General features: G+C 45.8%; 1 protein-coding gene across 5 annotated transcripts in view; it reads left to right on the top strand.

Annotated features, from left to right (window-relative positions):
- Positions 1 to 27,499, top strand: part of RFTN1 (raftlin, lipid raft linker 1) — a 226,136-nt gene that overhangs the window by 66,695 nt on the left and 131,942 nt on the right. For all 5 annotated transcript variants that reach the window (XM_027549562.1, XM_027549536.1, XM_027549530.1 and 2 more), the window contains exon 3: positions 21,817 to 22,003. In XM_027549562.1, the coding sequence (XP_027405363.1) occupies positions 21,817 to 22,003 (187 nt within the window). The remainder of the gene's footprint in view (positions 1 to 21,816; positions 22,004 to 27,499) is intronic.

Below are 27,499 nucleotides of genomic sequence, written 5' to 3'. Positions count from 1 at the left end.
TTGACTCTGCTGTAACTCTCTCCTGGAGAAGGAAATGGCAACCCATTCCAGTATTCTTGCCTGGAGAATCGCATGGACGGAGGAGCCTGGTGGGCTACGGTCCACGGGGTCGCAAAGAGTCGGACACGACTGATGGGGCCCTGGGGGGAGAAACCTCAGTTTCCCCTTTTGCAAAACCAGTCTTTTAGAGTTAGAACTCTAAAGTTCCAAAAGCATGTGTGTTTTATGAATTGTCAAGAAAGATATTTTATTAGGCATTATTAACACAAGGAATCTGCAATCTAAAGTTGAATAGAGTTGACCTGACAGATAAGAAAGGTTATCTCAGTAGCTTTAGGAGAAAGAGGACTCCTGGATGTCTAATTCATCCTCCTACAGGGCTCTGGACCCTGCTCAGACACACTCTACTCTTGGCCCTCAGCGCACGTGTGCCGAACTGTTCTGGGGGCCAAGCACTGCCTGGCACCATAGTGGAAACCCAGTTCAAAGCACTCACTTATCTTAGGGGTTAGTCGTGCCACTTTAACTATAAATGGAGTTTTATATGAGCCCAGGCTTTGGATTTAGAAAGGATGCACGTAAGCCAGAAGCCTCAAAGTTCTAGAAGTTTGGATCACATATGCTTTTAAAACTTCTACGTAAAAAAACAGACAAACAAAATTGCAGTACAAGCCCACCTCAGAGATACTGCAGTTCAGTTCCAGACACCACAGTAAAGCGAGGGTCGGAGTAAAGCAAGTAAACACAAATGCTTTGTTTTCCCAGTGTGTACAAAAGTTATGATTACACTATACTGCTGCTGCTGCCGCTGCCAAGTCGCTTCAGTCGTGTCTGACTCTGTGAGACCCCATAGACGGCGGCCCACTAGGCTCCCCAGTCCCTGGGATTCTCCAGGCAAGAACACTGGAGTGGGTTGCCATTTCCTTCTCCAACGCATGAAAGTGAAAAGTGAAAGTGAAGTCGCTCAGTCGTGTCCGACTCCTAGCGACCCCATGGACTGCAGCCTACCAGGCTCCTCAGTCCATGGGATTTTCCAGGCAAGAGTACTTGAGTGGGGTGCCATTGCCTTCTCCGTTATACTATACTATAGTCTGTTAATTGTGCAAAAAGCATTATATTTAAAAACAATATACATTTATTTATTTATTTATTTTTTTAAAATTTTATTTTATTTTTAAACTTTACAATATTGTATTAGTTTTGCCAAATATCAAAATGAATCCACCACAGGTATACCTGTGTTCCCCATCCTGAACCCTCCTGCCTCCTCCCTCCGCATACCCTCCCTCTGGATCATCTCAGTGCACCAGCCCCAAGCATCCAGTATCGTGCATCGAACCTGGACTGGCGACTCGTTTCATACATGATATTATACATGTTTCAATGCCATTCTCCCAAATCTCCCCACCTTCTCCCTCTCCCACAGAGTCCATAAGACTGATCTATACATCAGTGTCTCTTTTGCTGTCTCGTACACAGGGTTATTGTTACCATCTTTCTAAATTCCATATATATGCGTTAGTATACTGTATTGGTGTTTTTCTTTCTGGCTTACTTCACTCTGTATAATAGGTTCCAGTTTCATCCACCTCATTAGAACTGATTCAAATGTATTCTTTTTAATGGCTGAGTAATACTCCATTGTGTATATGTACCACAGCTTTCTTATCCATTCATCTGCTGATGGACATCTAGGTTGCTTCCATGTCCTGGCTATTATAAACAGTGCTGCGATGAACATTGGGGTACACGTGTCTCTTTCCCTTCTGGTTTCCTCAGTGTGTATGCCCAGCAGTTGGATTGCTGGATCATAAGGCAGTTCTATATCCAGTTTTTTAAGGAATCTCCACACTGTTCTCCATAGTGGCTGTACTAGTTTGCATTCCCACCAACAGTGTAAGAGAGTTCCCTTTTCTCCACACCCTCTCCAGCATTTATTGCTTGTAGACTTTTGGATCGCAGCCATTCTGACTGGTGTGAAATGGTACCTCATAGTGGTTTTGATTTGCATTTCTCTGATAATGAGTGATGTTGAGCATCTTTTCATGTGTTTGTTAGCCATCTGTATGTCTTCTTTGGAGAAATGTCTATTTAGTTCTTTGGCCCATTTTTTGATTGGGTCATTTATTTTTCTGGAGTTGAGCTGTAGGAGTTGCTTGTATATTTTTGAGATTAGTTGTTTGTCAGTTGCTTCATTTGCTATTATTTTCTTAATTAAAAAGTACTTTATTGCTGAGAATCCCCTGGCAGTACAGTGGTTAAGACTTAAAGTTTTCACTGCCATAGGCCCTGGTTAGATCCCTGGTTGGGGAACTAAGATCCTGCAAGCTGCAAAACGCAGCGAAAACAAAACAAGACAAAAAAACAAACTTTATTGCCAAAAAAGGGCTAACTATTGTCTGACAAGATGGCGTTGCCACAAACCTTCAATTTGTGAAAAGCGTAGAGTCTGTGAAGCATAGTGAAATGAGCTATGCCCAGATGCATATCAGACAAAGGACCAGTATCCATCTTAGAAAGCAGAGACCTTTGCCAACTAAGGTCCATCTAGTCAAAGCTATGGTTTTCCCAGTAGTCATGTACAGATGTGAGAGGTTGGATCATAAAGAAGGCTGAGTGCTGAAGAATTGATGCTTTCGAATTGGTGCTGAAGGCTCTTGAGAGTTGCTTGGACTGCAAGGAGAATAAACCAGTCCATCCTAAAGAAATCAACCCTGAATATTCATTGGAAGGACTAATGCTGAAGCTGAAGCTCCAGTACTTTGGCCACCTGATGCGAAGAGCTGACTCATTGGAAAAGACCCTGATGTTGGGAAAGATTGAAGGTGGGAGGAGAAGGGGGCGACAGAGGATGAGATGGTTAGATAGACATTCAGTGGACATGGATTTGAGCAAACTCTGGGAGATAGTGGAAGAAAGAGGAGCCTGGTATGTTACAGTCCATGGGGTCACAAAGAGTCAGATACAACTTAGCAACTGAATAAGAACAACAACCCATCATAGACAAAATCTTACTGCAAATCAGTAAGAAAAAGATAAGGTGAGCTATAGAAAACTGGGCAGCAGGATTGTTAACTGAAGAGTCAGACATAAGTAATTGTACATTATATATAAAGATTCTAAGCTTACTATCAACTAGAGAAACTCAGAAGAAAACAGCATGATCAGTTTTCACCTATTGCATGAGTGACATGAGGAGATAGGCATAGGCTGGACTGTGAATGGTCAGACTGATGCCTAGGGCAGTTTGGGGACTCCTATCAAATCTTGAGCCTGTAAAGATATTTGAACATGGGTGTTTGGGAATGTGTTAATAATGACACAAGAAGAGTAGAGGTGAATGAAGAAACGTTGTTCCAGAGCCACCTGTCCTGTCCCCCCCAGTACCTGGGGATGCTCAAACCAGATACGGGTCAAACTCTTTGTGGAAGTCCACCAAGGCGCCTGTCACTTCCTGGCCGTGACCTTTGCCCTGTGCCCCCGCCTTCTGCACTGTGGGCAGGAGTCCAGGGACATGGAGAAGGTCAGCAGTGTGTTATTTGCATTTCCTCACCTGAATCAGTTCTCACTCTATAAATGTCTTTGAACTGTGGAAATTTAACTTTGCAAACTGGATTTGCTTTTAAACAGTTGCTTTATTTTTGCTTGCCATACCCCGAAATGAGGCAAGTCTGGTTTCTAATGGTTATTTATAAGCACTAGGTAGCTATTCTTATTTTTCTGGTTCCCAAATTGTAGATTTCCTGGCTCTGAACGTGGTGCACACATCCAGGCTGTACTCCCCCCCACCCCCATCGTGATTACCCTGCCAAATTCATGGAAGAAATCAACGTTGCATTTCAAGGAAAGGCTTTGTTGTGCTCAGCCTTTCAAGGAAAACCCTGATCCAAGCAGTTGGCTATTGGTGGATCAGAAACAAACTCTGGAGCCTGGGAAGGGAGGCTACAGTTGTGCAGAAGCAAGGAGACAGTGCCCGTCGGTTTCTGGGAGTCTTTTGTTCTGATCGGCTGTGCCAGCTACACTTCTGTGGTGTAGTGGAAGGAGCCGTGGTGTGTAGTCCAGGGGCCTCGCAGACTCTTGATTCTGCTGCCAGCTGTGTCTGCAGCCCGTTGTTTAATACCGTGGGGGCACGATGTTACGATCTGTAAAATGAGGGGTGGCTTGGGCGGTTAGAGAAACTGCAGAGTGTCGAGGTTAAAGGCTTTGGCTCTGAATGCCTGAGTGAATCTGAGGCCACCACTTACCAGCGGTACCACCTTGGGAAAGTTACTCAGCCTCTCCGATCCAGAGTCTTCTCATTTTTAAAGTGGAGATGGTAATACTGCATCTCTCATTAAGGAGGATTCGTGTAAAACACAGGAGATGATGTCTGGCATGAAATGTATGTTCAGAGAAGTGGGTATCATTGTTAGCATCGTTGTTAGAGGAAGTGAGTATTATTGTTACCGTCCTTGTTAGCGTTATTTCTGAAATCACTTCTGTCATTGTCTCGTCATCATCATCGTCTTTAAGGACTCTTTCAGCTAAAAAAATCCTTTGCAACTGTTCTCAGAAAAGCAGGTTAAAAGTAGTGTGAAAAGTAGAGGGAAAGGATGTGACTGCTGGGGAAGGACAGGCCGCAGGCTGGCCAGATGGCAGCTGACTTGTCCGCAGCCTGACTTGAGCTGAGCTCCTCACTCACAGCTGTCGCTCTCCCTGGGGTATTTTCTGTTCCCTGTCTTACTGAATGGTTTGGCCACTCCCTCATTGTGACTGTTGAGACCATAATTGGTCAGTAAATCAAGAGCCTTGGCTTGTCCAGGGACTCATCTTTCACGTGTGTGTATATGATGCTGTTGCTTAGTCGCTGCTGTGTCTGACTCTTTGGCGACGCCGTGGACTGGAGCCCTCCCCTGCCCATAGGATTTTCCAGGCCGGAACGCTGGAGCGGGTGGCCGCACCGTCCTCCGGGGGCTCTTCCTTCTCCTGCGTTGGTAGACAGTTCTGTACCACTAGCGCCACCATGAAGTTGCCCTAATTGCCCAGACCACAGTTCCCTTTGCTTTACAGACCGTTCCACGGTGTCTTCAGGGATCTGGCTGTGGACACAGAGCTAGCAGCAGAATCAGGACTGTCAAAGACGCCTGGGCTGCATACACACCACGGGTCTTTCCACCGAACCATCCAAGTGCATCCTTGGTCACTAGCCCACCCGTCTCTGCCTTCGCCAGCTTGGAGATGCCACCAGCTTTCCCCCCTGTAATTCAGTTCCAGGTTCCTGCTCTCTTTCTGCCTCCATTGTTTAGAGTTAAGACCTTGATCTGTAGTGATAACAAAGTACTAACGATACTCCCTTCTTACTAGGGTGTGGGAACTGGACATCATGAAGTTCTCATCCCACCCCAAAGGAGCCAGACAGGGAAGCCCAGGAAGGGAGCCGGCTCCGTTAAATAGGAGTGTGACCGCAGCGACGTGTTAAGTGCGTGAGGCAGAATTCGCGTTTGTGGAATGTAACATAAATCACCCAGAAAAATCCAATCCAGGGCACTTCCACAGACTTAACAAAACAAACTGGAGGGTCTATTGATGTTTCTGACGTGAATAATCTCAGCCGGGATGCTGGCTGGCTGGCGGCCTCCGAGGCTATTTAAAGTTTTGCAAGAGCAGTGCTGCTCTGCAGGCGAGATGCTCAGTTTGAGGATCGCTGCCTGGCCGGGTGAGACTCAGGAGGGTGTTGGGGGCTGCAGACAGGGTAGGGGCCGAAAAAGGTTGCGAACCCACTTGCTCCAGAGAGGTAAACACCTTAGGAGCTAGTGTGACGGTGTTACTAGGATTTCTCCAAGAGCGGATATTTAAGGGCTCAGGGACCAAACATCAGGTGTGAGGGCTTCCCTGACAGCTCAGTTGGTGAAGAATGCTTCTGCAATGCAGGAGACCCTGGATCGATTCCTGGGTTGGGAAGATCCGCTGGAGAAGGGATAGGCTACCCACTCCAGCATTCTGGGGCTTCCCTTGTGGCTCAGCTGGTAAAGAATCTGCCTGCAATACAGGAGACCTGGGTTCAATCCCTGAGTTGGGACGATCCCCTGGAGAAAAGGAAAGGCTGCCCACTCCAGTGTTCTGGCCTGGAGAATTCCACGGAATCGCAGAGTCGGACATGACTGAGCTACTTTCACTATCAGATGTGAAAACTGGAAGAAGCTTTGCTTTCCCCCTCCAATTTGGAGTGGTGGCAACGAGTAAGAAGAAAAGATTTAACGTACTTGAAGACAGATGACTCACTGATCCCACACTGCACATATTTCAGCAGCTTCGCCCCATTTCTGCGTGTTACAGGTTTATTTTTGGAAGAGAAGTGTCTGTACTGATGCCTGTGGCTAAAGGATGCTTAGTCAGGAGCTAAATTGGCAGCTTAATAAAAGCAGAGAAGGAATCATGTTTTTTTTTTTTTTTTTTACTGAAATCAGCTTAAATAATTTAAAACAAAGGTTCTAGAACAAATCTATCCAATAGAAATATCATGTGAGCCATGGATCTAATTTAAAAATAGAGGAGGGATAATGTTTTTTGGATTGAAATGTTTAAAATAAAAAATTTAAGTAACTAAATTTAAAACAAAAGGTTCTAGAACAGACCTTGTCTGATAGAAATATAAGATGAGCCGTGAATCTATTTTAAAATTTTCTAGTAGCGACATTAAAAATAATTAAAACAGGTAAATCAATTGTAATATCATCGGCTTAACATGTGATCAGTAAAACACTCTGAAATATTTTACATTCTTCTTTTTTCCACAAAGTCTTTGAAATCGTGTGTATTTCTCACACTCCCAGCGTATCTCAGTTCACACCAGCTGCATGTCAAGTGAAAAAGGGAAGCGCCAAGGAAGGGAAGGAACGTTAGAAAAAACCTTCAGATGCGTTATGAGCACTTAGATGCCTGTCAGGGCCTCACTGGCAGTCTCAAAGGCCACGCTTCCTAGTGGTCCATTTCAGTAAATATCGTTGGCTGAATCAGAGGAGTCCTTTTCCTGCCTGGTTAATATCCATCTTTCTCTTCTCGTGCAGACCGTCATTGATAGATGGCATCTTTCTGGGTGAAAACACGGTTTTTTTTTTTTTACCATGTTTCTTCTTTGTTCTATGACTTGTTCTATCTCCGTTACCCATTATTCTACTTAATCTCATTCTCAGGCTTTTCCGCTCTTCCACTGAAATGCGTGAGAAGGCAGCTGGGAAGGATTTTATATGCGTGTGTAGACCCAGGCAGCATCAGGGACCCCCTTTTTCAGTAGTGGGAACCAAAATGCCTCCTAAAATCAGTCTCCTGAGGCATCATTGACCGCCCCCAGCCCATGTCTTACATGGCAAAAAATGAACCAGAGATTGCTGAGGACAATTTTGCATGCAAATTGGTGAGTGGAGCCCATGTGTACGATTTTCTATTTCCATGCACCAATTTGGGAGTTTGCACATGAACGCGGTAATTGTTCATGCAAAGCTGAAAATGCAGGTGTGAAGCCTTTTTTAGAGCTCGAGAGCTGTCTGGTCCTATCCTCATTTGAGTGCTGTTGAATCTTTTGTGATGTCATACACATAATTTTATTTATTAAATGCATTCACAATATGTGGAACTTTCGGTAAGTCTTGCAAATGGCTCATTGACTGTGTCACTGAATACGTGTCTCCACTACAGCAGGGAGAGGGGGCCCACTGGTCTGCATCGCTGGTGTGTCTGGGAACCATGCCTTTGAAACCACGAGTGGGCTTCCTTTGAGGGTAGACGTGGTACTAAGCCTGCAGAGAATGGGATTTATTCTGTTATAAACTCTTCTTTTTTTCATGATTGAAGTACTGACATCCTATTTTTTTCAAATTTTGGTAATGTGAATGTGAACTTGCTCGTTCGTGTCTGACTCTTTGCGACCCCATGGACTGTAGCCCGCCTGGCTCCTCAGTCCATGGGATTCTCCAGGCAAGAATACTGGAGTGGGTTGCCGTTTCCTTCTCCAGGGGATCTTCCCGACCCCTGGATTGAACCCAAGTCTCCCACGTTGCAGGCAGACACTTCACCATCTGAGCCCCCAGGGAAGTTTGGGTAACGCACACACATAACATAAAATTTAGGCCTTTCTTGTATTTTTCAGCGTGCAGTACAGCGGCCTTAAGTACATTCGAATTGTTGGGCAACTGTCACCACCATCCATCTTCCTCCACTGAAATCCTATATCTATTAAACACCAGTTCCCCATCTTCCCTTCCCCAAACCCTGGAAAGCATCATTTACTTCCTGTCTCTATGAATCCGACTATTCCAGGAATGACTCTACAACTTTATTTGTGGAGTGACTGAATTTTAGACATTTCTGTACGGAGAGTCTGTTGTTCTGGCACCATTTGTAGGAAAGTTCACCATTAGTGTATTGATTTTTTTTTATTTTTTGCCCTGTGGCATGTGGGATCTTAGTTCCCCAACCAGGGATCAGACGCACGTCCCCTGTACTGGAAGTGTGAAGCCTTAACCACTGGACCACCAGGGAGGTCCCTAACTGTCATAAACTCTTAAAACTGGTCTGTGTGCATGGTGAATTTTTATGCTTTTTGACAGTTTCCATAGTGTATTATTTTATATTATTATATTCTGAAATGTAAGGGGAAAAAAAACTCCTAAGTAAAGACTTTATTGACATATTAATGTAAAACCCTGTTATAGAGTGGAGGCCCATTATGGTAATGACTCAGGATAAAAAGAAATAGTAATACGCTCTTCTGTCCCATGTAAATGCCAAACTGAAGTGCACTTACGCCCTCGGGGTGCTGTGGGTTTTGGGAAATTTCTTTCCCCCCCATTTTATACTGCTTGTGGTTAAGATGCTTAGTCTTGGGGCCGTCTTCCGGCCACGTCTGCAAAGTGAAATTCTTGCTTTCTTCCTTTGCTTCTGTTGTCGCCTCAACCTTTGATTCTTTTCCAGTGGCGGATTTTCATGTTTGGGAATTCCTGTGAGTCAGAGCAGCTGGTTTTTCCTCCTTGCTGCTCTTGTATCTCCTGCTCCTGCCGGAGGGGGCAGAGGAAGCGGGGCTGGGGGGATGGAGGCGCGGTCCTCTCTGCTTGGGTGGCTGAGGGCAGGGTTGAGGGGCAGCCGCAGCTGGCACCGTTGGTTAGGAGAAGGTTTCCTGGAGAGGCCTGGCGGCGATGGTTATGCAGCAGTGTTAGTGCGCTTAGAACTGTTGAAATGTACGCTGAGATACGGTTACAGTGGTAAGTTTTTATGTATACTTTACCGTGATGGAGAAAATAATCAACTCCCTCTGGGTCTTACCCTGGGTGATGGTTTCCGAGGACTCATCACGGGTTCTGTCATCGAGCTTGTGGTGGTTCAGTCCATCAGCCGTGTCCGACTCTTTGGGATCCCGTGAGCTGCAGCACGCCAGGTCTCCCGGAGTTTGCTCAAACTCATGTCCTCTTGGTATCATCTTGGCTAATTTACTTGGAGCCCAGACTGTGCGGCACCTCCGAGTTTACCCCCCCGAGTGGCTGCAGGTGGCCGTTTGCATTGGCCTTCCTTTGGCAGAAAAAGTTCTAGTGTGGTCATGACGTGGGTGGTGGCCGTATGGGTCAATGGAGGAATTCTTCATTTAGCGATGATTGTTAATGAGCCTTCTCCAGGCACTCGGGGTTGGCCAGCTTGTTGGCGAACAAACCCAGCCTGGAATCTTGCCTGGCAGAACTTATTTATTGGGAAGGACAGAAAAAGATTAAATGAATAATTTGTATAATTAAAAGCAGTGATAAATGTTAAGCAAATGATTAATAAGTAATTATAAATGCAGTACCATCCAGCTCATATGTGAGCTTCATATGTAAGTTTACATTTTCCAGTAGCCACATGTAAAACAGGTAGAGACAGGTGAGATGCACTATAATACATTTTATTTAATCCTCATATATTCCAAATATTGTCATTTCAGTGTGTTAGCAATATAAAAAAAAACTTCTTAGCCTAGGTATCTTGCATTCTTATTTCCATGCTAAGTCATTGAAATCTCAAGTACACTTTACACGTGTGGCACACTCAACTCAGACCACCCACATTTTCAGCCTTGAAGCTTTTATGTGCTGATTAGTTTTATACCAGGTCTTGAGACTTTTATCGTAGAAATCCATATAGGGTCTCATTTACATTCTAAATAGTTTCATTTCCATATTGTTTGTACATATTCATTAGAGGCTGGTCTTTGATGCAATCAGTTTATTGTAGTCTCAGAATCAAAAGAGAACTTCCAGGAGTGTCAGCTAGAGAGCTATCACGCTCAATTAGGAAAAAGGGCATAAAATACTGATAATCAGGTTCCCTTCTGACTCACGCTAAGCTGTTTTTGGGTCTGGTGTGAATGAGTTTGGTTAAAAGTTTGAAGACTTGGTAATCCTTCGTGTCTTCTCTATAAAGAGTACATTTAAGCGTGTGAAATATTTTATTAATACTCTGGGTTCAGTTTCTAGCTGGTTGCTTTTAATATTTGAGTACCCCACTGTGAAATCTGAGCTTCACAGTGCCTGGTATTGTTTTGTTTTTAATTATTTATTTTATGTTAGAGTGTAGGCGATTAACGGTGTTTAGGTGGACAGCAAAGGGACTCAGCCATACATATCCATGTATCCATTCTCCCGCAAACTCCCCTCCCACCCAGGCTGCTCCGCGGTCTGTGGGATCCCGGACCAGGGGTCGAGCCCATGTCTCCTGCACGGGGGATTCATAGCCACTGTGGACTGGTGACCCCCATCTCAGGACTCATTTGATGAGCATGGGTTGTTTCGTCAGTTATTGCTGGCTGACCTGTAGAGTCCTAGGTTCGTGGAAGCTTGAGGAAGTGCTTTTAGTCCTACTGAGATTCCCCTCTTGAGTTTATCTGTGTTGTAGTTAAGGTGTTAAGAATTGTGTTTTATGAAAGCAGGTTGCTGATTGCCTGGGGGCAGGGGAGAGAGGAATGCTGAATGAGCGCTTAACGGCTTTGCAGTTGCCTCATTTCAGAACTAGAGACAGGTGAGGGTCGTATAACATTGTCAGTTCAGTTCAGTTCAGTCGCTCAGTCGTGTCCAACTCTCTGCGACCCCATGAATCGCAGCACGCCAGGCCTCCCTGTCCGTCACCAACTCCCGGAGTTCACCCAAACTCACGTCCATCGAGTCCGTGATGCCATCCAGCCATCTCATCCTCTGCCATCCCCTTCTCCTCCTGCCCCCAGTCCGTCCCAGCATCAAGAGTCTTTTCCAGTGAGTCAACTCTTCGCATGAGGTGGCCAGAGTACTGGAGTTTCAGCTTCAGCATAATTCCTTCCAAAGAACATTGTAAATGTTTTTAAATGCCCCTGACTGACTCACTTTAAATGATTGACTTTATGTTAAGTGAATTTCAGTCCAATTAACAGAATATAAAAGAATACATAGTGTTTTAATGGTGTGGTCTCTTGAGTCTGGATGTGTGTGTGTTTCTTTCTGTTTTGTTTTGTTTCAGAAACATGAATTTGTTGATAAAAAGTTGACAAAAATTTGAATTTGAAGACCCTAAGATGGAAGTTTTATGCCCCAGATTTAGAAATGATACCAAAGACATGGGCTGCAAACCTTATTTTAAAGCTCAAATTCCTTTTTTTCACTTATACAGTGAAAAACCCCACATCGAGCAATGATTGACTTTTGTGTTTTGCTGAATTGGATCTACGGCAAAGCCAGGCAGATTGAGGTTATAGAAATGGTGGCCTTCAAGGGACTTAGAGGGAAAAAAAGGATTTGGTTGAACAGTATCGTTATCAGCTTCACCTGAGCGGGCGTGACCCCCGGGAGATGGTGTCTGTCTCTCGTGTTGGGCTCCTGGTATTGACAGATCCGTTAGTGGATATAATTAGAAAAGCAGGGTCGGACTTTGAGTAATCGGGCTAAAGCAGAAACGATTGCTGGGCACGAACATGGGGGCTGTTGCAGCTGGGCGTGGCTGGCCTGCTGCAGGGACGTGGGTGAGATGTGAGGTCACTGGTCGTCGTGCATGCGTTTTCTTTCTGGTGTGGAAGCTGGTGTGTGTGTGTGCACTAAGTTGCTTCAGTCATGTCCGACTCTGCGACCCATGGACTGTAGCCTGCCAGGCTCCTCTGTCCATGGGATTCTCCAGGCCAGAACACTGGAGTGGGTGGCCGTCCTCCTCCAGGGGATCTTTCCTTCCCCATAAGGAAATTTGAAGCAGCAGCAACATCACTTTGGCTCCTCTGCAGAAGTCTGAAAGGCCTCATTTCCAGGGAGTCAACGGGGCTGCAGAATGTTTTTGTTAAACAAACATAGTCATAGCAAAAGCAATCTACTTTATCCCAGGAGTGTTAAGAAATATGTGGTTTTGTGGATTACGCTTTTCCCCCTGTTTCATTCCTTTCTTTAAAAAAAAAAATAAAACCTCCAGGAATAATGGTTTATTTATTCATACGGAATTATTTTCTAAACACTGAAGAGCAAAACACTTATTTCAAAAGACCTTTGGACTCTCATGTTACCCGAAATACCTTTCCAGCAGTGCTTTCTGCGTGTTGATTTTTTTTAAAAAGCCTGTTATTGGTAATTGAATGAGGACAAAGCAAAGATTTCCAAGGGATTTGAAATGTAGTTAGTGGTCCTAACCTCTTTGTTCATATCTCCATCAGTATAGAAAAGGGAGGAACTGGGGATTAACATATACACACTACTACATATAAAATAGCTTACCAACAAGGACCTCCTATATAGCACAGGGAAGTATACTCAATACTTTGTAATAACCTATAAGAGAAAAGTGAAGTCGCTCAGTCGTGTCCGACTCTTTGCGACCCCATGGACTGTAGCCTGCCAGGCTCCTCCATCCATGGGATTTTCCAGGCAAGAGTACTTGAATGTAAGAGGAAAGAATATGAAAAAGAATGTGTGTGTGTGTGTGTGTGTGTGTGTATGTGTGTGTGTGTGTGTGTGTGTGTGTATGTGTGTGTGTGTGTGTGTGTGTGTGTATGTGTGTGTGTGTGTGTGTGTGTGTGTGTGTGTGTGTATCGGCATTGCCTTGCTGTACAGCCAACACTAACACGACATTGTAGATCAGCTAACTCTGATCTTCAAAAGTGTGACATACACACACGATGGACTATTATGCAGCCTTCAAAAAGAAAGCAGTCCTGATACATGCTGCAGCATGGGTGAACTTTGACGAAACTGTGCTAAACAAGATAAGTCAATCACAAAAGGACAAGTGTCATATGATTTCACTGTACTAGGCACCTGCAATAGTCAGGTAAGCAAGAGACAGGAAGCAAGCAGAGGCCTGCTTCCAGTGCCTGTGGGTGTAACCTTGCAGACGTGGATGCGTCGCGATGACGGGAGAGGGCACCGAGGAAGCACGTCAGCGCCCGACTGGCGGTCACCCCTCGGCAGTGTCACTGTCTGGGATGAGAAGGAGGCGGGGGGCGTCTGTTCTCCCACACTTATGGAATGCCCCAGCCAGACTCTGCAGCCCACCGGGTGAGTCGTGTCTTGACTGTGTGACCCCATGGCCTGTAGCTCACCAGGCTCCTCTATCCATGGGATTCTCCAGGCAGGAATACTGGAGTGGGCAGCCATCTCCCTCTCCAGGAGATCTTCCCAACCCAGGGATTGAACCTGGGTCTCCTGCATTGTAGGAGCCACCAGGGAGCCCATGTGGGGTTGAAATGAAGTGGGACTGACTTGCCAAAGCTGAGGATTAGGGGAGTTTCTACGAGGGTCAAGAACTGTGAGTTTTGGGGGTAAGAATTAGAAGTTCTGGCACTACTGGGCCCCCCGAGCCCCTCAGTAATAATCTGACTGGGAGGAGAGGGTGCCGCTCTCCTGGTGAGGTGGGGCTTCCACCTCCTTGTCCGTCCCTGGCTCTCTGTCTTGCTTACCCTATCCATTGGACCCTGGGGCCTCAGATCCTGGCCTTGCGGTCTGTCCCAGGCCCAGTACAGGTCACGGGATGAGACCTAGCCTCTGCTCGGGCTGGAGAACTGGGGCTTTGCACGGCGGCGGGACAAGTACCCACTTGGGATGGAGGCGGCTCCCAGAGCATGGGACCCCGGCTTGCATTCCGAGCACTGTTGGTGAAGTCTGTGAGACAGGACAGTTGAGAAAGTGGAGAGGAAAGTGTGACCTTCGAGTGGGTGCCGAGCCCTAGCCTGGAGAGTCACGCTGGCCAAGACAGTCCAATCGGGCTCTCTGCTTCAGCAGTGTGGTTTTTGAATAAGTGCGTCTGTGTATGTTGGGCTGTGCTGAGTCTCCGTGGCTGTGCGTGGGCCTCCTCCAGGGGTGGCGAGCAGGGCTCCTCTGGAGTTGTGATGCGTGGCTTCTGGTTGCGTGACTCGGTGTGTTGCAGAGCCGGCTCTGGGGTGCTTGGGTTTCAGTGGTCGCAGCTCCCAGGCTGGAGGGCGCAGGCTCGGTAGTTGGGGCATGCGGGCCTAGTTGCTCCGAGGCGTGGGGGATCTTCCCAGAGCAGGGATGGAACCCGTGTCCCCTGCATGGGCCCGTGGACCCTTAGCCAGCAGCCAGTGGGGAAGCCCTTCAGCGGGGAGTCTCGCCCGGCCACACCAGCGACAGGTTCTTTCCCCCGCCTTTCCGTCTCTCCACCAGCCTGCCTGCCATGTGATTGTTGCTTCTTTTGACTCTGGTTGGGAGGACCCTTTCAGTTCACGCTGGAAATATTTATTCTATTCTCCGATGTCCCTTTCTAGTTAGAAACTTATACCTTAGTCTCCAGATCGAAATATTAACATCGTCGCATTTGAAAGTTGGATGCTCCTTTGGAATGGCCTGTCAGGGGTCTTCGCTTTCAAAAGAAGGGACCCAAGAGACAGGGTGGGAATTACATGAATCACCCAAGGTTATGTAATTTGTAAACAAAATCAGGCAAATATTACAAAACAAAAATAGTGGAGAGGTTATTCTGATGGGAGGGGTGGGGAAAATAGACCAAGAGGCCACTTTTGGTATGTTCCAAACACATAAGTCATTCTTTCGTTTGTTTTCCCAGTAATAATATTGGGGAATTGGTCACTTTACAAGAACAGGGCTTTTTTTTTTTTTTTAAGGTTAAGGTTCAAAAAGAAACATGGAATTAAGGCCTTTAATCATATTTACAATAGGGGCCTTTTTTTTTTAACTGCCATAAGATGGTTGAGATTCATTTTTATTTGTTTTTTTAACCATGAAGATCAACTTACTTTGACAGCACACATACCAAAAATTAAAGCCATAAAATCCCTTGAGTTTTGACAGGAAATGCATCTTTAGATTTGGAGATAAAAATTTTAAAGATGTTATGTTTTATTCAGGAAGCATTTAGCCGTAACGTGGTTGATTGACTAATATTTTTAGTGCCCTGACTGGCGGGGTGGAGGTGAAGGGGTGCGGGGGGTTGGGGAGGTTCAGGGCTGATCCGTCCTCAGCGTCTGCAGCCAGCCGGGCCCCGGCTCTCGGTCCTCAGCGTCTGAGGCCAGCCGGGCCCCAGCTCTCGGTCCTCAGCGTCTGCGGCCAGCCAGGCCCAGGCCCCAGCTCTCGGTCCTCAGCGTCTGCGGCCAGCCGGGCCCCGGCTCTCGGTCCTCAGCGTCTGCGGCCAGCCGGGCCCCGGCTCTCGGTCCTCAGCGTCTGCGGCCAGCCGGGCCCAGGCCCCAGCTCTCGGTCCTCAGCGTCTGCGGCCAGCCGGGCCCCGGCTCTCGGTCCACCACTCCCCGCGCCACCAGGCTTGGCCATTTGGAGCCTCATCGATTACACATGCGTCATCCCGTGTGATTCCTACATCAACTCTGTGATGGAAGTAATCTCCATTTTATGTGCAGAAACTGACCATTCACATGTCTGGGGTTGAGGCCAGTCAGGAGCGTAGCTGATCCTAGAATCCCAAGGCTTCTAAATGCATTGACTAAAAAAAAAAATGCATTGACTGCTTTTATTTTATTGTTTTAATTATAGGATGATGTGTAAGAGGAAACGCATACAAATGATCAAAATTTTGGTACAGGCTTATTTTATCATTGCAGAAAGAGTCTAAGATACTTGAAACATTTATCAAATACCAACCTGTAGAGACTTACTTGAAAGTCTCATCTTTGATGACTCACAGATGCTCTTTATGTACAGTTTCATCAAAGAGGAGGGTGGTCTCCATGCTGTATGGTATTTTTAGGTTTGATGGATATTATAAAATTACCCTCCAGAAAGGTGGCTCAGAAGGTAAAGAATCTGCCTGCAATGTAGGAGACCCTGGTTCGATTCCTGGGTTGGGAAGATCCCTTTGGAGGAGGGAATGGCAACCCACTCCAGTGTTCTTGCCTGGAGGATCCCATGGACGGAGGAGCCTGGCGGGCTACTGTGCATGGGGTCACAGAGAGTCCAACATGACTTCTTCCAAGGTGCTGCCCTCCAGGAAGGCTTACTCTTGCCAAAAGTCCATTCAGGTTTTTAAAATGAAACGCCCAGTGTCTGTGCCACACACACACTTCAGTTGCTTCGTCATCTGACAGTGGGGGAAACCCGCCCCTGGTTCCCTTTACACAGGCCCACTCCCGTTGTTTGCAGGGCCCCAGACAAGAGTGCAAGAGATGCTGGACTGGGCTGGCACTCGGGTGAGGCAAGCGAGGCAACATGTTTTAAAAAGAGGAGATCCGGAGCAGTACCGTGTCGAGCTGTACTGGAGCTTGAGGCAAAAGGAAAATCGATAACACTGATCCTATCTTTATTAACATTTCTGATAGTGCATTCATTGTGGGCTTCGGGTATTCATTTTCACTTTTAGCATATTGCATTCAACATTGATTTGTCCTGGTTGCTGCGTTTTGGTGCCCCTTGAATTTTGCACCTGCAGCAGTGTCTCCTCACCTGCTCTCTGCTAGTTTCTATGCTGCCCTGTGCCTGGGGTGCCCGGGGATTGGGGAGGGGGTCTGTGCAGGGCCCACGGTGGGCCTGGGGCTTCCAGGGCAGGGACCGCCAGGGTCTCGGCTGTGCGGGGTTGGAGCGTGGGTCAAGGTGGGTGTGTGCCCTTAGATCCAAAGGTCCCCTGCCCAGTGGAGGAACACCAAAGGAAACTATCTAGAAAATTACTCCTGTTGTTCAGTAACTGAGTCGTGTCTGACTCTTTGCAACCCCATGGACTGCAGCACACCAGGCTCCTCTGTCCTGCACTATCTCCTGGAGTTTGCTCAAATTCACGTCCGCTGAGTCGGTGATGCCTTCCAACCATCTCATCCTCTGCTGCCCCCTTCTCCTTTTGCCTTCAGTCTTTCCCAGCGTCAGTGTCTTTTCCAGTGAGTCAACTCTTCGCATCAGGTGGGCAAAGTATTGGACTTAGGCTTTAATCTCCTGGAGGGGTTGTGAATACACGGGAAAAAAAGTGAAAGTGTTAGTCACTCAGTGAGCCCAGCTCTTTGCAACCCCTGAGTCACTGAGTTAGGGACTCAGTCGTATCCAACTCTTTGCAACCCCATGGACTGTAGCCCACCAGGATCCTGTGTCCATGAATTTTCCAAGCAAAAATACTGGAGTGGGTAGCCATCCCCTTCTCCAGGAGATCTTCCCAACCCAGGGATGGAAGCCAGGCCTCCTGCATTGCAGGAGGATTCCTCACCGTCTGAGCCACCAGGGAAGATGTATATGGCTCCAGTTCTGATGCAGTAGGTCTGGGGTGGTGCCCGAGAGTCTCCGTTTGTAGTGACTCTGCTGCTGCCCAGAGGGGCAGGCGTAGAGGAACCCTGCTCCGAAGCCAGGGTCCAGGGCAGCAGCACCCCTGGCCTGCTGGGTTTCTGTGCCTGGGAGTACGCTCTTTCCAGACTTACCTTCAAGTTTTGTTTTGTTCTGTTTTTTTAATAAATCTAACACCTTATTTAGAACTACTCTTAAAGGGAAACATTGCATGCTTTCCAGCTTTCTCCATCAGCCTTATCTTTGTCAGTGTTATCATGGCAATTTCTCCAGGATGCTGGTCATTTGCTTTAGAATAAAACACTGCTATAGATTTTCTTTTCGTATAAATTTTGTGTGTGATGTGTGGAATGAGAGTTATAGTGTCTGACTTTAAGTACATTCTTAAGTACCCTTAGATTGCATCTTTAGCTTGTTTTTAAAGTAACACATTATTTTTTTAAATACATAAAATTTTTAAATAATATTTTTATTTATAAAGAAGAAAATTAAAATGTCTCCTAAGCTCCACCCAAACGATTACTGTTGACGGTAATAGTGTTGAAAGTACATAATAAAGTAAAATCTACCTTTCCACCCTCCGCTCCCTTCTCCAGTCTCTCCAATATCGATGTTTTTGTGATTTCTTCCAGAAAAGAGAATTTCACTCATGTCTCTCTCTTCTTCCATTTTCTTTATATGTTAGTATCCTGTGATGAGTACTGCTAGACCCCCTGACTCTTAACTTAGTCGTGGGTCTCGGACACGTTTTCATTAGTGTGTAATCCTCTTAACGGTTCATAGGATTCATCACTGGGCTGTCCCAGTGTTGAGCTTGCCCTACAGTGAGGAGCCCTTCGCCTCTTGGTGTTGGCAGTAATCCCGTGGTGAGCACCTTTGCCCATGTATCCTGAGACACATCTGTGTGTCCAGTGTAGGCATAATACCCAGTGGTGAGGCTGTTGGATGCAGGGTGAATGCACTTTTAAGACTGAAGGCAAACACCACACGACCCTCCGCAGAGGTTCTCCCCTGTCAGCCACGACGAGCGAGACTGTTGCCCCAACGTTCTTGCCCACGATGAGTATCATAGAAGTAAAAGGAGAAAAGAATCTATTCAAATAGCAATAAAATATAAAATAACTAGGAAGAGACTTCATAAGTGTGCAGTAGCTATGTGAAAAAAATTATAATATGCATCTGAGGGACCCCAAAAAGTCTTGAATAAATGAAAGTCATGCCATGTTCTTGGGTGGAAACTTGTGGCATGATTAAAATATCCATCCTCGAGGTGTTGACATTCTTAAGTTTCTCTAAAGTATTGTTTGGCTTCAATTTCCAATTCCTATGGATTAAAAAGAAAATCAGATAGTCTGAGGGGAGAGTGATAAGTTAGGAATTTGAGATTAATATATCAAACTACTATCAACGGGGACCTACTGTGCAGTACAGGGAACCATATTCAGGATCTTGTAATAACCTATAATGAAACAGAATTTGAAAAAGAATAGCTATATTGAGATATGTATAACCGAATCACTTTTCTGTACACCTGAAACTAACACAATATTGTAAATTAACTATATTTCAATTAAAAATGAGTAAAAAGAAGAAAATCCATTCTCAGCTATAATGTGAACATGATCTGATAAAAATAGCAACAAGATTTTTTTGAGGGGTAATTTAATGAACTTATTTTAAAGACCACTTGGAAAAACAAATAAACAGAAAGATTCAGAAGATAGGAAGATTCAGAAAATAGCATGACCAGATTTTAAAACATAATATAAACATTTTAAAACCTGTATAATATTTATATGCATAACATGAGTTTTGCCATGAAGAATTTTTTTTTAATGAAGTTGAATCTGTCAATCTTGCCTTCAGTAGCTTCTAAGTTTAGATCATAGAACAAACCCGTGTTATAAAACAATTCTCTGCTGAATTCCTGTAGCAATATTTCATTTTTTACACGTTAATCTTGGTTCCATTGGGAATTTATGAAATATGAATTCAACACTTCCCATCCACCCCCAGTTTATCCACTTTTTCTCACGGATTTGAGATGTGGTCTTTATCATGTATTATATTCCTAAGTATATTTAAGTTTATACCTATGATCCGTTAGATTAGATCGGTAGATCCATAGATCTAATACGGGTTTGTTCTATGATTTAGACTTAGAAGTTACTGAAGGCAAGATTGACAAATTCAACTTCATTTAAAAAACATTTTTCATGGCAAAACTCATGTTATGCAAAGTCAAAAGACAAACGAATTGAGAGGTATTTGTATTATCACAAATAAGAACTGGATTTCCTAATATATTAAGAATTACAAACCAACAGATCAATAACCCAGTTGACAACTAGGCAAAAATTATGAATTAACAGAAAAGACAACATAAATAGCATTTAAACGTGAAATGTTTAGTATGAAAAAAGTACAAATTACATAACAAGAGAACTATGAATTACCACCTCCTAGGAATCATCTTTTCACTGTGACAGTAGCCAGGGCGTGGGGAAAAGAAATGGGCCTCCCAGGTGGCACCAGTGGTCAGGGATCCACCTGCCGAAGCAGGAGACACAGGAGACGAGGGTCTGCTCCCTGGGTGGGGAAGATCCCCTGGAGGAGGGCGTGGCAACCCACTCCAGTGGTCTTGCCTGGAGAATCCCATGGATAGAGGAGCCTGGTGGGTTACAGCCCTTGGGGTCACAAAGAGTCAGACACGACTGAGTGACTGAGCACAGTTGATAAAAATGGATATAAAATTGGGTTATAAACATTATTCTACCATTTGTGTAAAAAAATGAGAAATGTAAACTTATTTACTTGTGTACAAATTTAGCAATTGTTAACATGTGTACAAAGAAATGGATAGTATTGATTGCCTATAGGGAAAAAGACTAAGACATGGGGGATGGGGCAGGAATGTACACTTTTCACTCGAATCTGTTAACTTGTGAATGTTGTCTGCCCTTCTCCAAAAGATTTTAAAATCATTCAGTAGGCGAAAAACATTTATTTATTGTGATATACAGAACTCTAATTGAGTTAATTTGAATGTCCTTTCAAATAGTGATTACCTTTTTATGCTTTTTAGACAGTTACCTGTTCATCTATTTTGCCCATTTTTCTTTTCTTTCTTTTTTTTTATTGTTTGTTTTGCAAACTAAGGAAATAACCCCTTTGTCCTAAGTGGCTTATCAGTGTTGGTCCAGTTTGTCTTGGACTTTGTTTTGCTGCTGCTTTTTGCTGCACAGCAGTTTAGATTTGTGTGCAGCTGTCATCGTCTCCTGATCCTCCTCCTCCTTCTTTTCCTTCCCTCTTATCTTTTGAGGGGGTGGAAGTGATTTTTCCAGTGTGATCTCTGGGAAGTTTGGCCCTAGATTCAGTTCAGTTCAGTTCAGTTCAGTTCAGCCTCTCAGTCGTGTCTGACTCTTTGCGACCCCGTGGACTGCAGCATGCCAGGCCTCCCTGTCCATCACCAAGTCCATCCTGGAGTTTACTCACACTCATGTCCGTTGAGTCGGTGATGCCATCCAGCCATCTCATCCTCTGTCGTCCCCTTCTCCTCCTGCCCTCAATCTTTCCCAGTAAGTCAGCTCTTCGCATCAGGTGGCCAAAGTATTGGAGTATCAGCTTCAGCATCAGTCCTTCCAATGAATATTCAGGACTGATCTCCTTTAGGATGGACTGGTTGGATTTCCTTGCAGTCCAAGGGACTCTCAAGAGTCTTCTCCAACACCACAGTTCAAAAGCGTCAATTCTTCGGCGCTCAGCTTTCTTTGTAGTCCAACTCTCACATCCATATGTGACTACTGGAAAAACCATAGCTTTGACTAGATGGACCTTTGTTGGCAAAGAAATGTCTCTGCTTTTTATTATGCTGTCTAGGTTGGTCATAGCTTTTCCTCCAAGAAGTAAGGCTCTAGATTGAGACCATCTGGTCGTCAGTGCCTATGGATGTTGGAAATTAACCAGTTGTTTGTAGGTTTCCCTGAAGACAGTAGTTGAGAAGGGGACAGGCTCTTGAGTGGGAGGTGACCTGGAGGTTTTCTGCTGCGCCGAGTGGCGCGGGTCGTGGGCAGGGCGTGGTGGCCGGGTCGGTGGGTCTCTGATGCGCCTCCCCTTCTCTCTCTCCCAGCTGAGCTCCCGCGGGCCTCAGCCGTGAGGCTGGCCTCCCTCCGCGACCTGCCTGCCCAGCTGCTGGAGCTGTACCAGCAGGGCTTCTCACTGGCGGCCCTGCACCCCTTCGTGCAGCCGACCCCCGAGCGGGAGAAGACGCCCCTTGAGCACATCTTCAGGGCCATCTTGATCAAGAAGAACGACAGGTAAGGCCCCTGAGGGCGGGTGCTCAAGCATCACCAGGTGTTTGGGTGTGTGTTGGATGGAGGAGGGGCGGGGGAAGGGGCCTACGGTATAATGCCCCTGCGGGGGGGCGCGTGTGTTTGGGTGGCTGCCCTGGGGGCTCAGGCAGTAAAGAATCTGCCTGCAGTGCAGGAGACCCAGGTTCAGTGCCTGGATTAGGAGGATCCCCTGGAGGAGGGCATGGCAACCCACTCCAGTACTCTTGCCTGGAGAATCCCATGGACGGAGGAGTCTGGCGGGCTAGAGTCCGTGGGGTCGCAAAGAGTCAGACTCGACTGAGCGGCTGAGCACCACGCATGTATGTTGGGAGTTTACATCTGTTTCCAGTGCCTCTGCCCTCTGATGGGTTGAGACCAAACATCAGACAACTGAAGAGTTTCATAGTGTCCCGCAGCTGTCCACACCAGGCGACAGAAGTAGGGAATTCACTTTGCAGCCTTTTCTTCTTTTAATTTACTGGATTACACTCAGCTAGAAAAGTGTCTCCTTGAAGATGTGCACTCCCAAAAAGAAATAGCTAGTAAAACTATAATACTCTTAATCTGAAAAGCGTGGCTTGGAGAACACACTAATTTTGGTTAAAGGCTGTATGCAAATTTTATGTCTTCCTCCAAACTCTAAAAATACTTGAACATTCTGTCAGTACATTCTATCAGTCCCTTGGGAGGAAATACAAAATTCACTTGAATTAAATGCTCTGATTGATTTGGTCTTGATTTGGATTTTCAAGGCTTGGATGATGTTTTTCAATATGGCTTGTCTAGTAATGCTTACTCTTACGTTTTTATTGGGTCTAATTAGGAAAAGGAGAGGTGGAGATTGGTTTTTCAAAAGGAGCTTTGTGAATTTTAAATGCTTTTAAAAAAAACAATGAGGGGCATGGAGGGATAAGTTAGGAGTTTGGGACTGACACATACGTACTTCTGTATATAAAATGTGGCTTCCTGCGTCGCTCTAACAGTAAAGAATCTGCCTGCAATGCAGGAGCCTGGGTTTGATCCCTTGATCGGGCATGGCAACCTGCTCCAGACTTCATGGAGAATTCGATGGACAGAGGAGCCTGGTGGGCTACAGTCCATGGGGTCACAAAGAGTCAGCCACGACTGAGCGACTAGCACTTTAACTTTCATATATAAAATCGACAACCAACAAGGACCTATTGTATAGCACAGGGAGCTCTACTCAAGGTTTTATAATAACTTATAAAGGAAGAAATTGGAAAAAGAATATACAAAGAATTTAGATATACATGTATATATATGTAAAACGTTGGTGTACGCTTGAAACCAACACAGCATTGTAAATCAACTATACTTCAATTTAAAATGAATAAGTCAAAACAATGAAGATGGGCTACAAAGCACATTATATTTCTGCTGCTTTCATGAAAGCAAAAATTGAAAGCTTGGCAAAGGAAATCGGATCTGTCTTTTGGCCAGTCATCAGGGAGGAATGACAACTTGTGCTGTATTTTATGGAGCATTTTGTGTGGTGTTTCATACAGCAAGTAGGACAGCTGTCCGTCTTTCTCTCTTGCTTTGCCTGCTGAACAGACGTTTGGCGGGTGATCTCACGAGGGCCAGCTGGGGGACCAGAGGCTGTGTGACAGAGCCCCAGCCCTCTTTCCTGGCCAGCAGAGCTCTTCAGCTTTTCACAGCTGATGGAGCCCTGTGTCAGTGTGTGTTAGAATTTGAAGTGAAAGGGGGCATCCGCCTCTGCTCCTGCCCAGAATTGCCGTGGTTTCTGCAGAGCAAGACGTTCCTCGGCGTCTGCTCGTTTTGCGTGTTGCTTTCTTCGTGTTGAACGGTGGTGGGTCAATCTCTGGTCAATCACAAGATGAGATTGTTCTGGGAGCCCTCGTGGCTTCAAGGCCCTCCGACACACAGGGCGTGCATGGTAGCAGCAGGTCACTCTCGCCGAGTCCTCACTGTGTGCCAGGCTTGGTAGCATCCGAGCATCCTCACAGTCAGCCTAGGAAGTAGGCGCTGTCCTCAGGCACCAGTGAGATAAGTGCATGTCACATGTGCGGAAGCTGAGGCGCAGGCGTGGACTTGGTTATCAAGGAGGCAGAGACAGCCAGCGCCCCCCCAGGCTCTTAGCCCTGACGAGAGGCGCCTGCTGCGTCCCTGCACCCTGGATTCCTGTGGCTGACCCCTTCATGAGAAAAGCGGAAGGGGGCATCTTTGATTTTTAGATGAGGTGGTAATGTCAGTGCTCTACCTTTTCTCTCTATCAGAATTTCAGAAGCGAGACAAAATAAGAGCAGCTTATCTTGTGCCTTCCTGGTTACCTAAGGCATTCCCTGGGCTCTGGGGTTTCTGATCCTTAGGCCATTACGTTGGTCTTGATGTGCGGAGGGGACAAGTCCATCCAGTCAGGACACAGGGCTGCCCCTCCGTGTAATTCCACCGCAGCTGCTAGCACAGGACTTGCCATGAGGTCAGCAGATCAGAAGTGAACTTGATTCTAATGTGAAGGTGTCTGCCTTTTTTTCTTTTCTTCCCTGCTATGCAGCACTTCTCAAACTTTGACCTATCTCCCGCAGATACTGTTCAGATGCAGAGTGTGAGTCACAAGGTCTGGGGTGGGGCCTGAGACCCATCTCTAACACGCTCCCAGGTGATGAGGACACTCTTGGTCCATAGACCACACTTAGAGTAACCAGGGCACGAGGACCTGACTCCTCCTTGTCTGGCTCCATTCCTGGCACTTGTCAACACCTCCTGACTCCCTGGGAGAGTACTGAGCACCAGAAAAGGGGAGAAGGAGCCCTGGGTTCTTGGTCGGAGGACCTGTGTTCTGCACTGCACTCGGCTCCTCACAGGAGGTATTGAGTGCAGGACATATCAGTAGATGTTTCTAAGCCCCCATTTTTTAGCTGGTATGATGTGAGGTTTGTACTAAATAATTTGCGAGACTGGAGCCAACTCTAAATTTTAGTGTGACTAGATGAGATGGGCAAGAAAGCTGCTCTGTAGGAATCAGAAATAAATGATCCCTCTTTGTGAGCAGTTCGTTACCAGCCAGTGGTAAAGCTGGGCGTTCAGAAGGGGTTCTTCTCCTTCCTGAGGGCAGGCCCTGAGCTAATGAGCTTGCTTTTCAGAAGAGAAGATGGGTCAAGCTATTAAGAAGGAGGCACGGAGGGTTTTCAAGAAAGGGAAGATGGTGTGCTCCTTGGATGTGAGTTCACTCCAATCCGGAGTGTCTGGACCACCTGCCTCGGTGACTTTAATGAACACTTCAGCTCCTGAATAAGCAGATAAACAGAGAGAATTGCTTGGATATCTTGGTGCCAGATCTTTGCAAGCGCTCCTCCCCCTTTAAAGGAAGTGCAGAAACTTGGTTATTTGCCAGGTTCGGTGATAGCCATGGTAATTTGCCATTCTCCTGGAAAACATGACTAAGAGAATTTCCCCTACTTCCACTTCGTATTGGTGGGAAGCGGTCATTATACAGTTTTAAAGGCTAGACATTTTCTGCCCTAGCAAATGCAGAAACTCCGTGTTTTTGCATCATGAGGAAAAAGACCCCATGCCACGAAAAACAAACAAACAAAACCCAGCTGCACATTTTCCAAACCAGCCAGGAGTTTAAGTAGTAAAAATGAAGCAAAGGAGATTTTCGGTGTTAATTTTTAATATGGGCAGTTAATGGTATTTTTTCTGCCAAGTCTGCCAAAGTCCTGACGGCTATAGATGCAGGTCAATGAAATGATTAGCTCTCAAAGAGCAGGTGAATGCCTGATTAATATTTTCCAAGTGGACTTCATTGAAAGAGTGTGCATAAACTTTCTAGATTACCCTCTGCTTAAATCAAGCTCATTGGCAAGAATCATCATGAGATGACTGCTTGGAATATCAACCTTAATGTGTTGAAGTGAAAGTTGCTTAGTCATGTCCGACTCCTTGCAATCCCATGGTGTGTAGCCCATCAGGCTCCTCTGTCCATGGGGATTCTCTAGGCAAGAATACTGGAGTGGGTATCCTTTCCCTTCTCCAGGGGATCTACCCAACCTAGGGCTCAAACACAGGTCTCCTGCATTGCAGGTGGATACTTTACTGTCTGAGCCACCAGGGAAGCCTTCCAGGTACCTGCAGTTTAACTGAGAAAATAAGATGCCCCTCATGCATGGGAGTTTGGAAAAAGGAGAAGTCACTTCCTGCTAGAAAGAAAACTACAGAAATGTTTCAGGAGGAAATATTTCTTTTGGATAGTAATATGTACGAAGAGGGAAGAGTTTATTTAAGTCTTATAATGAAATATTTTCTAGTGAAGTTTGAGCAGTTAGAGAGCATCATTGACAGCCTAATTGTATTCTTCAGTTCAGTTCAGTCGCTCAGTCGTGTCTGACTCTTTGTGACCCCATGGACTGCAGCACGCCAGGCCTCCCTGTCCATCACCAACTCCTGGAATTTACCCAAACTCATGTCCATTGAGTCAGTGATGCCATCCAACCATCTCATCCTCTGTCATCCCCTTCTCCTCTTGCCTTAACTCTTCCCCCACATCAGAGTCTGTTCCAGTCAGACGGCTATTCACACCAAGTGGCCAAAGTATTGGGGTTTCAGCTGCAACATCAATCCTTCCAATGAATATTCAGGACTGATCTCCTTTGGGATGGACTGGTTGGATCTCCTTGCAGTCCAAGGGACTCTCAAGAGTCTTCTCCAACACCACAGTTCAAAAGCATCAATTCTTCAGTGCTCAGCTTTCTTTATAGTCCAACTCTCACATCCATACTTGACCACTGGAAAAACCATAGCCTTGAGGACCTTTGTTGGCAAAGTAATGTCTCTGCTTTTGAATATGCTGTCTAGGTTGGTCATAGCTTTTCTTCCAAGGAGCAAGCGTCTTTTAGAACCCCGTGAACTGTATTATTAGTTATTGCCAAAGCATGGTGTGGTAATGTTCCTCCAAGCCCTCTGCCACTTTGACAAATACGACTTCAATCCATGAAAACCTGTGTGACCTTTTCTTCTGAAGATTTTGATAACTGCCGTTTCATCTGAAGATGACAGGTCAGACCACACATCTGAGTCAGTTGTTCCTGACCCTGCGTTGAACTGAGTCAGTTGGTGACTTTGAAAACTAACTTGAGAAGAAGTAGCTGAATATGAGACACGTGATCATTAAGAGTGTCTGCACTGCCCTCTCTTAGCTCTTTCTTGGGAACAGTGGGTGATTTGTAACAGACAATATAGCTGCATTCAGTTTGATTTCGAAGTACATTTTAAGTTGTCCTTCATCTTTTCCTGGTTAGTTTTCCTCGGAACGAGTTGCCAGAGATCTTAAAACTTTATGGCTGAGGGCAGTCAGCTATTAAAATGTCACCCTGATGTTTTGTGTGTGGGGGTTTAATCCTAGGTCGTTTCATGGCTGTGGACGTTAAGTACAGAACTGCCTCGTGCTGCCCGTTCTTCAGCCGTTGAACTGTCGTTGTTCACATGCGGAGATAGTTC

The sequence above is a fragment of the Bos indicus x Bos taurus genome, chromosome 1, assembly GCF_003369695.1.
Source record: "Bos indicus x Bos taurus breed Angus x Brahman F1 hybrid chromosome 1, Bos_hybrid_MaternalHap_v2.0, whole genome shotgun sequence".
NCBI lineage: Eukaryota > Metazoa > Chordata > Mammalia > Artiodactyla > Bovidae > Bos > Bos indicus x Bos taurus.
This window is presented reverse-complemented; position numbering and strand designations above follow the sequence as displayed.